Source organism: Chiloscyllium punctatum, chromosome 23 (genome assembly GCF_047496795.1).
Source record: "Chiloscyllium punctatum isolate Juve2018m chromosome 23, sChiPun1.3, whole genome shotgun sequence".
Classification (NCBI taxonomy): domain Eukaryota; kingdom Metazoa; phylum Chordata; class Chondrichthyes; order Orectolobiformes; family Hemiscylliidae; genus Chiloscyllium; species Chiloscyllium punctatum.
Genome location: NC_092761.1, coordinates 87,303,977 through 87,316,798, shown reverse-complemented (window position 1 = coordinate 87,316,798; position 12,822 = coordinate 87,303,977). Strand labels below are relative to the sequence as shown.

General features: G+C 40.7%; 1 protein-coding gene across 1 annotated transcript; it reads left to right on the top strand.

Moving 5' to 3' along the window:
- The first annotated feature begins 2,469 nt into the window (after nt 1-2,469).
- On the top strand, nt 2,470-6,717 carry ttc36 (tetratricopeptide repeat domain 36). Its single transcript, XM_072593400.1, has 3 exons — nt 2,470-2,985; nt 3,937-4,125; nt 6,360-6,717. Exons 1-3 carry the CDS (start codon nt 2,658-2,660, stop codon nt 6,632-6,634), a joined length of 792 nt encoding a protein of 263 aa, XP_072449501.1. The 5' UTR covers nt 2,470-2,657; the 3' UTR covers nt 6,635-6,717.
- The last annotated feature ends 6,105 nt before the right edge of the window (nt 6,718-12,822 follow it).

The following is a 12,822-nucleotide window of genomic DNA, read 5'->3' as shown; positions in this document are numbered from 1 at the left end:
ATATTTAAACACTATTCTTTTTATTGTCTGAAGAATAGACAGCTGACTATATAACTACTAGGGCGGGAAGGGGAATATGCATTTTAAATTATTTTTTAAAAATTAGGGTACACCTTGTGTCTGAACATCCCTGTTCTCTGTGACTAGGACGCTTGCCTTTTCTCTCCCATATCCCACCAGAACGGAATTATATTTATATGTGTGTTTTCCGTTAATGTGAATATATTTTTATGTCTCTTTTGAGATGAATACACGAAGAAGTAGTAGATGTAAAATGTTCCAGGTCTGAGAAACCTTTCGTGAGAAATTTGTTTTATTTTTATTCATGACAAGGTAATTTGTAAACCTTTTTTAATTATTTTTTCAGTCTTTTTTGTGTTCCTGTAAATTGTTATTTTTTACATTGCTCTTGCAAAACATTATTAACAATCTGATTAGTGCATCAGTGTTAAACCATATCATGGTAATGAAGGTAATTTTAATTCAGAAAAACTGAAAGCTATGCTAAAGAATGAATGTAAAAAAAATTGTACATAGTTGTAAAAATGTTTCTAAGCGTCATTTTCTATGCACTTTTTTTATTTAAGTGATAGTTTAATTAATAAACATGTCCAGTTTATCCTTGGAGATACTTTAAATATATTTTGTGTATTTCATGCGGGTTTGGGTTTTCTTTAATTGTTTTTTTCTCATACCACTTCTGCCTGACTCTGGTGCTAAAAGTGCTCAGCCACCTCACCTAAGTGTATGGTCTTCATTTGAGAGTGTTAGGAGGGTCATTGGTAGGTTATGTTGTTCTGGGGGCATAACAGTGCAGAATTCCTTCTTTTTTCCGACTATTATCCCCAGAGGAAAGCTGAATCCCATTGTAGTAGCTCGTGACTGTGCCTGTATTTTGAAGAGGCAACTTACCATAGAGAAAGATCTCAGATTCTTGGCCTGTGTTTCTGCCTGGTTCTGAATGCAAGTCAGAATGCAAACTGTTCCATATTGGAGGATGCACTATAGGGTTGGGTCATGAGTAACCCTTATTGCAGATGTTCCAATTATAAATTGTAGGATCCAAATCACAGGAAAAAAAATTGCAGCCATGACCTCAGTGGAAAAAAAACTTCAAAATAAATCCTGGAATTCCCTCACCACTTTCTTGGTTTGTGACAATTCCCATGTTGAGCTTTGGAAGTGAGTTGCAATTTTTCTCCTCTTATCTATAAATGACATGGACGGTAAAGGGAAATAAAATATAAATAATGGAAGTGACCTTGCATGAATTTTGATGAAGTATGCAATAAATCTTGCTGGAGGACTGCAGAAATCTGAGGACAGTTGAGATGGAGTTTGAATGATTTGAAATCTGGGGTGAGAATTTTAAAATCTAGGCATAAAGGGTGGTAAGGGACCTGCACCCTGACAAGTACATCGGAAACTAGCACCCCACTGAGTCAGCACTTAGCTACCACTCACACTTTATCAAGCACAAATGTGCAGTGTGTTCAGTACCAAGAAAAACCTCACAGCCCAGCCTTAGTCTTTGACTACGTTTATGGGTATTTTTATTTCTTGTCACAGGCTGGGTTGGGTCACTTCCTGAAAGTAAAACGCACCTACACATTGCCAGTGAATCTTCACAGTGAACATGTTTGTTTGAAACATCTTATTTCATGCTCCAAAGATAAAAGGTAACTGTTATGACAGAAATATCCAGGAAAGATTGAAGCTGATGTGTTTAATGAATTTGAATGTTGAAAATCATCTTGTTTCATTTTCCCAGTAAGGCGGAGTTCTGTTTTTACTTGGCTACAATCAGTGAAAAAGTATAATTGCCCCTTGTAATTGCAGTGTGCTCCATGTTGAAAGCCCAGCAATCTAATTGCACACAGCAAGATTCCACACACAGTGATGAGATTAAGACCAATTAACACGTTCTTGGTGATGTTCAATCGGGGGAAGCATTGGTGAAGACACAAAAAGAACTTCATGCCTTTCCATGTGAACCTTGACATTCAGAACCAAAATGAGCATCAGTTGAAGTCACATTAAAATTAAATCACAGCACTTGCTTTACACTCTACTGGAGTGACAGTGTATGTTAGGCTTCAGCCTGGGTTAACATGAAAGAGACTTGACTCTGAGTCAAAGTACTTTCAGATGGTGAGTACTGCAGATGCTGGAGGGTCAGAGTGGATAAAGAATAGATCTTAAAAAGCATAGCAGGTCAAGCAGCATCAGAGGGGATGCGGAGTCAACGTTTCAGGCCGGAACCTTTCATCAGGACCTGACCTGAAATGTCGGCTCCTCTGAAGCTACTTGAACTGCTGTGCTTTTTCCAGCTCCACCGTTTATCCATTCTGAGTCAAGGTAGCAAATGCTACAATTTGCAGTTAGTACACATTGTTGACAATGTGCTTAATTTTGATATGAAGTCAATTTTATTTCAGTACTTAAATTTGTATTATCCTAAAAGATTTTCTCTCATTCCTTTAATCATGTCTCTTGCAAAGTTTGTGCCTTTCGTTTCTTTGCTAAATAGCCATTGCTGATTTGCACAGTATCAGTTGGATACTGAACAATAAGGTCCTACCTCAGAAAGGGGGACCTGGAATCAATGGTTAAGAGTGGGGCTCTGACTGAAGGTCTGCTGCTTGCTGTCTTTGGGAATGATCTTTGGTTTCTACAAAGCCTGTGTTGTCAGATATTCTGTGGTTGATATCATTGCTGTTTACAACCGTGCGCAGGTCAGTGCTCTGAGCATTGGCATCCACCCCACAGTCCCATTGGCTGGAGTGAAGTCTGAAGTCCACTCCACAAGCTTAGATAGAGGAATCTGTTGTGAACAAGTTGTACCTATTTGCAAGAAATTTTCACATCAACCCCAGGAAATGTCTACCCTCAGTGACCAAGCTGTGCTCCAGACTATCTTCAACCCCAACAATCCTTTTGGCAACAATTTTGGATTGGAAGCAGAGGTCGATCTAACTGATGATGGTGAGTATTTGATAGTTTCATTTGTTTATTTTGGCTAAAGAGCTTTGTGTTACCCTTTAGAAAAGCAGTTTTGCTTGTGGATGTTGTGGTGAGGGCAAGATCAGGTTTTGCAGTGACATTCATCTGTATTCACTAGTGTCAAATGTAGTGCAAACTTGAGTGTAGTATGTAATGTCTGCCTGTAGCTCGTGAGCACAGTGAGGGTCAGCTCCCAGGAGCTTACACCCTAGTGAAAGTCGGTGTTTTTGGATCCTGTTTCTGATTGACAGCCCTGGGAACCTCTATCCCAGCAATGGTCAATGCCTTGGGAGTACATATATTTGAGAATTAATGTCTGAGGGACATTAAACCAACAAAGTCAATCTTCTTCAGAGTTGTACCCCCCAGTCCCCATCGATCCTGTTTTGGAGTTAGATTAAGCACTTTCGGAACCCCATTGCACAGAAAGCACTTGACCTCAGAAAGTTAGTACCCTGCAACAGTTTACATTTATGTAGCACCTTTTAATATTATAAAATAGTCCAGAATGCTTCAACAAGGGATTGTTAAGACAGGAAAGAAAGTTTGTGCAATTCAGGGAGGGGGATTCTAACCTTATGGCCTATGCAATTGAATGTCACTTGTGGAAAACTGACACTAGGAAAGCTCACAAGGCCACAACTTGAAGACTGCAGACATCTGAGGACAGTGTAAATGCAAGAGAGGCCTTTGAGTGACTTGAAATCAAGGATGAGAATTTTAAAATGAAGGCATAGAGGGTGGTAGGGGACCTGTAGCCTGGCAAGTTTCAGTACATAGGAAACCAGCTCCCAAACTACTGCTCATACTCTCTCACATTGAGATCATGCTCCCTGTGCAGTGGGCTGTCAACTAGGGTTAAATAGGGGGGAATGTTAAGTTTATTTTGGAACTTTTGATTATCTGTGTAACCCATCTTGGTGTCATGTTTAGATAGCAAGTTTGATCCAGTCTTAGTGCAACAGGCTAAACAGTTGGAACTGCATGGAGTTTCCCTGGCAGAATCTGGGAGTGTGGATGCAGCTGTGGAAGTATTCACTCGGGCCATAGCGATCCTCCCTGAGCGAGCATCTGGCTACAACAACCGAGCACAGAGTCTGCGCCTGATGGGAGACACAACAGGTAAAGATCCAGGGATACCATAGCACTGATGGGATGGAGTGCAAACTTTTTTATTAAATGGGAACTTACCTTTAGCCATTTGTGCTCATACTGACTGACTGACTGTCTTGTCTGTGATGATGGATGAGTGGGGGAATGGGAGGATGCACAGGTGAATTGTGTTGTGCAATGGTTGGATGGACAAATGGCAATGGTGAATCTATTTTCATGAACTGAAAATGACTGATGGGTACGATGATGTGTGGATGGTCTAGTGGGTGTGGGTGTAACAGTGGTTTAATGGATAATAAATGGTGGTGGGATAATTAATGTATGGGATGACAGGTTTAATGATGGATAAGTTGATGGATGATAGAAATAACAACCCAATAGATTGACAGAGTTAAAGCTAGACAGGGGAAAGAGAAATGTATGTGGAAAATGGGTCTGCTAATGCATGGGTGGAATGGTATTTCCACATGCTCTGTTAATGTACTTCAAAGTTGAAGAAAGTAAATGTGTTAAAAATGATATTTGCATCTAGTTTCTACTCATTAAGTGATCACAACAATGGACAGCAGCAGCCAAAAAACCGAGGACATTGCAGCTGATATGCAATCTTCACTGATAGTTATAACTGTTCTCCGGTACTCACCATTGACAGTGGCTGGAAGTAGGAGCTCAACATAATTTTCCCCTTCCTGAAATGGCAAATGTCTCAAGGCAGTTATAGTAAACAAAATTCCTTTGACTTTAATTTAGATGTCCACCAGCTTTAGATGATACCCTTAAAATGTAATTAAAGCATACAATGGTCTTAAAAGACTGAATAAGGTCTTGCAGGAAGGATGTTTCCCCTGGCTAACTGAGGGGGTTGGCCTTGAATTAAGGGACACAGTCTCCGAACAAGGGGCGTGCCAGAGTGAGATGAGGAATCTCTTCACTCAAGATAGTGCATTTTTTTGCAACTGTCTAGCCCAGAAGACTGTGGAAGTGCAACCTTTGAATGCATTCAATAGATTTTGAGATATTGACATAAAGGATATGTACGTGAAATAGGTATTGAGTCGGAAAATCAACTATGATCTAGTTGAGTGGCAGAGCACCTTTGAGGAGCCAAATAGTGTTTTGCTATGTCCTATAGAGCTAATGGTGGTGATATAGCATTAACAAAGCATATATTCAATTGTCGAGAAGGAAAGGTAGTGAGATGTGTGGATTACGAAACTTCTTTCTCGCTTCTTTAGTATATTGTTAAGGATGTAGTATTAATTCACAGTTCCACCTATTCCCACCAACCTTCCCATCTTCTGTCCCCCTACCCTGCACCAGCTTAAGGAACTACTGAGCTCTGCCTGCAGCCTAGGTTTATTTCCACTCAGGCAATGACTTTATTCAAGCAATTCTGAAACTGAGTATGGTCAGCTTTGGTTACCAAGACTGGAATATCGCAGTGTGACATCTTCCTAATGGTGTTGGTGAGACCGCACCTGGAGTATGCTGTAGAGATTGGGGCTCCTTGCCTAGGGAAGGACGGATGGTAGATGATGCGAACATGTTTCTTCTGGCTGGGGAATCTAGAATACAACCCAATTTCAAAATAAGGGTTTAGCCATAGAAACATCAGCACAAGAAAGTTCTCACTCACAAGTTATATACCTGGATGTTCAGTTATTGAGCATATTTAAGATTAAATTAGATTAGTTTTCCTACAGTGTGGTAACAGGCCCTTCGGCCCAACAAGTCCACACCGACTCTGAAGAGCAACCCACCCAGACCCATTCCCCTACATTTACCCCTGACTAATGCACCTAACACTACGGGCAATTTAGCATGGCCAATTCACATAACCTGCACACCTTTGGACCATGGGAGGAAACCGGAGTACCCTGAGGAAACCCACGCAGACACGGGCAGAATGTGCAAACTCCACACAGACATTGCCTGAGGCGGGAATTGAACCCGGGTCCCTGGCGCTGTGAGGCAGCAGTGCTAACCGCTGCGCCACTGTGCTGCCCCCAAAGAGAGCATTTGATAGGTTTCAGGAAAAAAGATGTTGAGGAAATGGGATTTGTGTGACAGTTGGTCAAGACTTTCTGATCTGCTATAGATCACTATATGCGGATAGTGGAGGGCAATCAAAGGGTCAAATGCCTACTCTGATCTCCATTATTCTGGTTCTCTCAGTTGACATTTTATATATTGACTCATCAAGAGACACTTGGCTCACTAACAGATAATTTTATCCATCTCAGGGGCCAAGAGTGACCTGAACAAAGCAGTTGATCTCAGCGAAGGAAGAGGACGGACAGCCAGTTTGGCTTTGGTTCAGCGAGGGCTTCTTTACCGACTCTACGGCCAGGATGAAGAGGCTCTGCAGGACTTCAGAAAAGCGGCGGATCTCGGCAATAGATTTGCCAAGTATCAAGTGACCATCATGAATCCTTATGCAGCTCTGTGCAATCGCATGCTAGCCAAGATGGTGGCCAACCTAAGGAATCCAGAACCTCCTACAACTCCCTCTGTGTAAAGGCCTATGTGCTTTTTTTAATATAAGGGTTTGCTGAGCATGTTCCTCCCTCCTGTCATTAATGATAAATAATGCCCAAAACATTTCTGTGTCTTGTCTCCTGTTTCCAAGTTGTCCTCTCAGCCAGCTGATGATTAAAATTCATTGCCTTCATATTGAGAGAGGTTATTCCAAGTCTTGTAGGTCCCCACACCTCTGTCTGCACAACATTGAGAATTGGTAATGTAGCCCTTTTTTTAATCAGTAATAATGAGGACTGTAATCAATCCTTGCTCTGAGGAGGAGGCTGGGACTCCATCACAAATTACTAGACTGAGAGTCTGCTGTTTAACCCCATGTTAGCTGTTTGTCACATTTTAAGCTTTTCTCCTCTCTGTGAAAAGACTTCAGTCATACTAAAACTAAGTTCATTGGGTTAAATTCAGCCTGCCAGAAATTAAATCACCGTGGGGAAATAGGCTTTGCAAAGCATTAACCTACATTGCATATGAAACTCTGAATTTGTAGTTCACACAGTTAGTAATGAATGCTCTTTGTCAACATACAAGTAATGGATCTCAGAGCATGGCTCCTCCAATTAACTCTTACCAAGAGGATGGGAATCCTTTGGCTGATCAATCTCTGACCTTTGCGACCTGGGGTTTTGCCCAATGGTAAACCCCTGCAATAGCAGAGAAAGGAAGTGGTACATAGTCTGACACAGACTATATTAGTCTTAGAAAAGTGCATTTATGCTTCTAAAGGGGTAGAGTAAGTTTTGGTTATTTACATGGTTACAAAGATATTGACAGGAAAAGACAGGGTAGGTAAAAGCAAACTGTGCCATCTGGGGATTCCAGACATATGGCATAATATGAGGATTAGAGCCAGACCTTTCAGGAGAGATGTCAGGAAGCATTTCTACACACAAAGGGTGGTAGAGATTTGGAACTCTCTTCCACAAACAGCAGTGGATGTTGAATTTGTCTTTTTTTGAATCTGAGAATGTACTGTTTCAGTATTCCAAAGAGAATAATGCCAATAACTTGAAATGTCAAGGTGGGACATTGCTTCATTTAAAAACTGCAAAAATAAATCAACCTGCTAATTGATCTTATTTCACTATCAATTTGCGTTTCAAAATTGGTGAAGTGTATATGGGGTGTTTATTCATTCATGGGATGTGAGTGACCCTGGCTGGGTAAACATTTACTGCCCATCCTTACTCCTTGAAGTAAGCGGCATGCGAAGGCCATTTCAGAAGGTATTTAAAAATCAGCCACATTGCCACGGGTCTGAAGTCACATGTAGACCAAAACAGGTAAGGACGGCCAATGTCCTTCATTTGTGAAACACGAGATTTCACAACAATTGACAATAGTGATAAGACCATATTTTTTATTGAATTCAAATTACATCATCTGACATGGAGGAATTCAAGCCCATGTCCATAGAACATTAAACTGGATTACTAGCCTGCGACCCTCTGTGATGATAATGACTTCCACTTACAAGTGTCATTTTGCTTTTTCAGCTCAAGTTTTTGAAGTGTCACTTGAGCCTGTAAACTTCTGACTCCTGGTGAGACTGCTCGCAGTTCACATCACATAGTGCCAAAGTCTTTCACATGAATGCATATCAAGAAATATTAATAAAGAAAAGTGCTGGAGCAGTGGAATTTCAACTATCTCTTCATTGACACTTTGGACAAAAAGATGCTGCCTAAGTTGGTCTTGCAGAGAGCTGGCACAAACTCTGGTTCTGGCTGAATGGCCATCCCAAATGGTATACATTTTGTAACTAAAAAAATTCAGTACGCAGAAAATAATGAATTTTAGTTTTGCTGAATGTCATCCAGGCCACTAGATGGTGCAGTTAGCAATATGGAAGTGCAATGTCACCCTCTGTTGGCAAGAGAGCAAAAATATGTCAATAATTGGTGGCCTTTTAATGTAGGAAGATAATGATCTGTATAATGCCAGTGATGCAGTGAGTCATCCCAAGGCACTTTACAACAATGTAATCATTCAAAATTTGACACACCGCTGCAGGAAGATGTATTAGGAGAGTTGGTTAGAAGTATTTGCTAAAGAAATATATTTTAATCTCATGAAGTGAGAGAGAGTTGGAAATGGTTGGGGGGATGGAATTTGAGAGCTAAGCAGCTGAAAGTGCAGTCACTGATAATCAGTTGATGGAAACTAAGGATTGTAAGGGACCTAATAGTGTTCAGAGATCCAGGAATGTTATGGAACTGCATAGGTGTTTGCAACAGTAGGGAGAGGTTGAGACCATGGATTAGAAACGGAAGAGATAAGTTTAAGTCATGGCATTGTTAGACCAGGATCTGATGTGGTCAGCAACGTTGTCACAAGTCATTCAACATAGAAGCTAAAGAAGGAAAGCAAAAGCGTGGTGGGAGGTCTGGAAGCCAACCATAGTGGGAGGTCTGAAAGCCAACTGCTCAATCAAAATGATGTGTTTTAATAAGACTTCTAAAGTTTGTGAACAAAACCTTTAGTAAAAGTCTTGGCTTACAGATTTTGTTTTGCATTAAATTTTGCACAGTTGGAGAAATCAAGTCTTTTTCACTGATTTTCATCTAAATGAGGATAGACTTGTGACTTGGAGATTCCTAAAATCCTGTGTTTGTTCTTCGTCTCTCTTTAGAAAACTTGATTCTGTGTACATAATTGGTCACAATGTATCAACAGAGTTTTCAGTGCATTATTTTCAGGGGCCTCCTTATTGCATGATATCAAATGATATCTGACTACACTCTTGGGATGTTTTCCTATTTAAAGGTGCTGTATACTAGAATATATTAGAATGGTAAAAAATTACAGCATGCAGATGTGCAGAGGGACTTGAGTGTCCTTGTGCATGAATCACAGAAGGTTGGTCTGCAGGTGCAACAGGAAGTTAAGAAGGCGAATGGAATTTTGTCCTTCATTGCTAAGGGGATTAAGTTTAAATGCAGGGAGGTTATGTTGCAGTTGTATAGGGTGCTGGTGAGGCCATATCTAGAGTACCCCAGTTTTGGTCTCCTTGCTTGAGAAAGGATGTATTGGCTCTAGAGGGAGTGCAGAGGAGGTTCGCCAGTTGATTCCAGAGTTCAGGTGGTTGACGTATGAGGAGAGACTGAGTAGACTGGGATTGTATTCATTGGAATTTAGAATTGGGGAGGGGGGTGTATCTTTTAGAAAAATATAAAATTATAAAGTGAATAGATAAGATAGAAGTGGAGAGGCTTTTTCCACTCACAGGTGAAAATAGTTCAAGAGAGCAAAGCCTAACATTTAGGAGCACCAGATTGAGGAATAAATTGAGAAGGTAGTTCTTCACCGAGTGGGTTGTGAATCTGTGGAATTCCCTCTCCAGTGAAGTAGTTGAGACTTCCTCATTGAATGTTTTTAAAGCTAAGATTTTTTTTTGAACAATGAAGGAATTAAGGGTTATGGTGAGAAGGTTGTTAAGTGGAGTTGAGGCCACAAAAAGATCAGCCATGATCTTACTGAATGGCGGGCCAGACAGCCTATTCCTGCTCCTCGGTCTTATATTATGTAGAACATTTTAAAATGGTTTAAATGGTCGGGTAGAAGGTGCTGCAGAGGGAAAGCTTTTCAGTGTGAGAACAAGTGAGTGGTGTAGTGGTATTGTGCACTGGACTAGTAATCTAGCTAATGTTCTGGGGATGAGGTTTTGAATCCTGCCTTGGAAGATAACGGCAAATGTATTCAATAAAAAATCTGGAATTGAATGGCCACAATTGTCATAAAAATCCATTTGGTTCGCTAATTCCCTTTAGGGAGTGGAATGTGCTGTCCTTACCTGGTCTGGCCAACATGTGACTCCAGATCAGATGAAGAATCAGTATAGCACAGGAATTTGGGGCTTTTTGGCAGTGTCCCTATTTCTGAGACAGGAGGCCCAGATTCAAGTCCCACCTGCTCCAGAGGTGTGTAATAACATTTCTGAACAGGTTGATTGGAACAACAGTGAATGTGGCCTTTGGACCCATCAAGTCAATGCTCGCTTTTTGAAAGAACAATCTAGATATTCTACTCCCTTTCTCTCTTTCTTTCCCTGCAGTTTGTTTCCTCTAAATATTTATCCAATTCCCTTTTTGAAGGCTACTATTGAACCAAACAGTGCATTTGAAATCAGTGCATAAAACACATTTCCCTTCATTACCTTCAGTCATGTTAAATCTATATCGTCTGATTATCAAGTGTTAAGGCATTGTAAAAAAACTTATGTATTCTCAATCTAAACTATTCCTCTATCACTATTAGGGTATTGTACAAACACATCAAACTGGTATCAGTGTCGTGGGATTTAGTTGCAAGTATGTTTAGTAAGTAGTACAAGGATAAAACTTGACTTCCCTTTCTATAGTTAGATCAATTTAAACTTATCTTTCCTTTTATTGATTACCCAGCAAGGTGTTTATGAGACTGTTTGTGGTTTTATTAATTGGTGGCTATTCCATTCTATAGACCAGTGATATAACGATCGGTGTAGGAGACCAGCCCCTTGAGGGTGCTCTGCCATTCAACTCAATCACTGATCTATTACCTCACAGCAAATGCGTATTAGAGTTTGTTGTTCACGAGCCCATGCAGAGATTATTGTTGTAGAATTATTGAAGAAGTCATTTAGATGTGCACTTGCAAAGTCAAGGTATGCAAGGCTATGAGCCAAACACTGGAAAGTAGTATTAGAACAGTTAGATGCTTTTTGACCAGCACCCCACATATTCAATGGGACAAGGAACGTTCTTCTATGCTGTAGATTTCTGTAAATCTATGACTAACTAATGACTAACAGCAAATCTAATTCTATATGAATGCAATTTGTTTTTACAGGGTAAATGTGAATACAGTAAGTTGAGGCTGGGCTGTGACAGGGAGAGGGTTGTGTTTTTCAGGGTGAATGAAATACGATGGATTGAATTTACCCTCCATCTGGACCACATGGAGGACATTCTTATAAGAGTCTTCCCGGGGCGCCCAAGTGTGACGATTAAAAGAAATGAAATGAAGCCAGAGCAATTTGTTACAGATGAAGTGACTTTGCTTCTATCTCAGCTCATCTGTTGCTGAACCCCTCATCTCTACGCCTGTTACACCAAGACTTGATCATTTCACCTGATCACCATGTCAACTCATTAACTTGCAGTTTTGGAAGTCAATGCTATGCACAGACTGTAAGAAATGGGAACAGGAGTAAGTGATTCAGCCTCTTGAGCCTGCTCCGCCATTCAATAGGAATATGGCTAATCTGCTCATCACATCCATTTTCCTGCTTTTTTTCCCCATAATCCTTGACTCCCTTCCTGATCAAAAATCTATCTCAGCCTTAAATATACACAAGGACTTTGTCCCTCCAGCTCTCTATGGCAGGGAGTTCCAAAGACACTCAATCATCTGTGGGAAGAAATTCTTCCTGATCTCCATTTTAAATCGGTGCCCCTTTATTCTGAGACTATACCCTCTGGTCCTAAACTCTCCCATGAAGGGAAACTTCTTCAGCATTTACCCTGTCAAGCCCCTTAAGAATCCTCTTTAGATCACCCCTCATTCTTCTAAACTCCAGGGTGTGGAGTCCCAAACTGTTTAGCCTTTGCTCAGAAGACAATGCCTCCATATCAGGGATCATCCAAGTGAACCTTCTAACCTTGGCCTATACACTTAAAGAAAATTAGAGGAAGTATTGGTTCCACAGCATTCCTTGCTGCTCTCCTAAGTTGTACTCTCCATAAACTTGAGGTCATCCAAATCTTTCTTGCTGTTGTCTTAAAGTGCAACATGTCTTGTTCCCCTGTCACTCCTGCACTCAATAACCTACATTGGTTCCCAGTCAAGATAGGCTAGATTTTAAAATTCTTAACCTTAATTTGAAATATTGTTATGGCTTGGGTGTTGACTTGTGTTTTGTAACATTCCTGTGAGGCACCTTTGGAAGCCTAATTATATCAAAGGTGCTGCAAAAATGTAAGTTTGTGTTGTGAGGGGAGGGGTGATGGGTGAGGATGTGGTTAGGGATGAGATCCACTGCCCATAGGTAAGGGAGAGAAAATTTGCCATCTCATCAGGAGAATTCAGGAGTTAAACATTAATCTCTACACTTCCACAGAGAAGTGCCGGAGAAAGATAGCAGGTGGACATTCACCTGCGTTTTGCTTAAAGATCTAGGACGCTAACCTG

Bases quoted from the DNA above. Each gene is read 5' to 3' on its own strand.
- ttc36 (XM_072593400.1), top strand. From the start codon at position 2,658: ATGATCTTTGGTTTCTACAAAGCCTGTGTTGTCAGATATTCTGTGGTT. The intron at 2,986-3,936 runs GTGAGTATTTGA...TGTCATGTTTAG, and splicing joins GGTCGATCTAACTGATGATG to ATAGCAAGTTTGATCCAGTC. The intron at 4,126-6,359 runs GTAAAGATCCAG...TATCCATCTCAG, and splicing joins CCTGATGGGAGACACAACAG to GGGCCAAGAGTGACCTGAAC.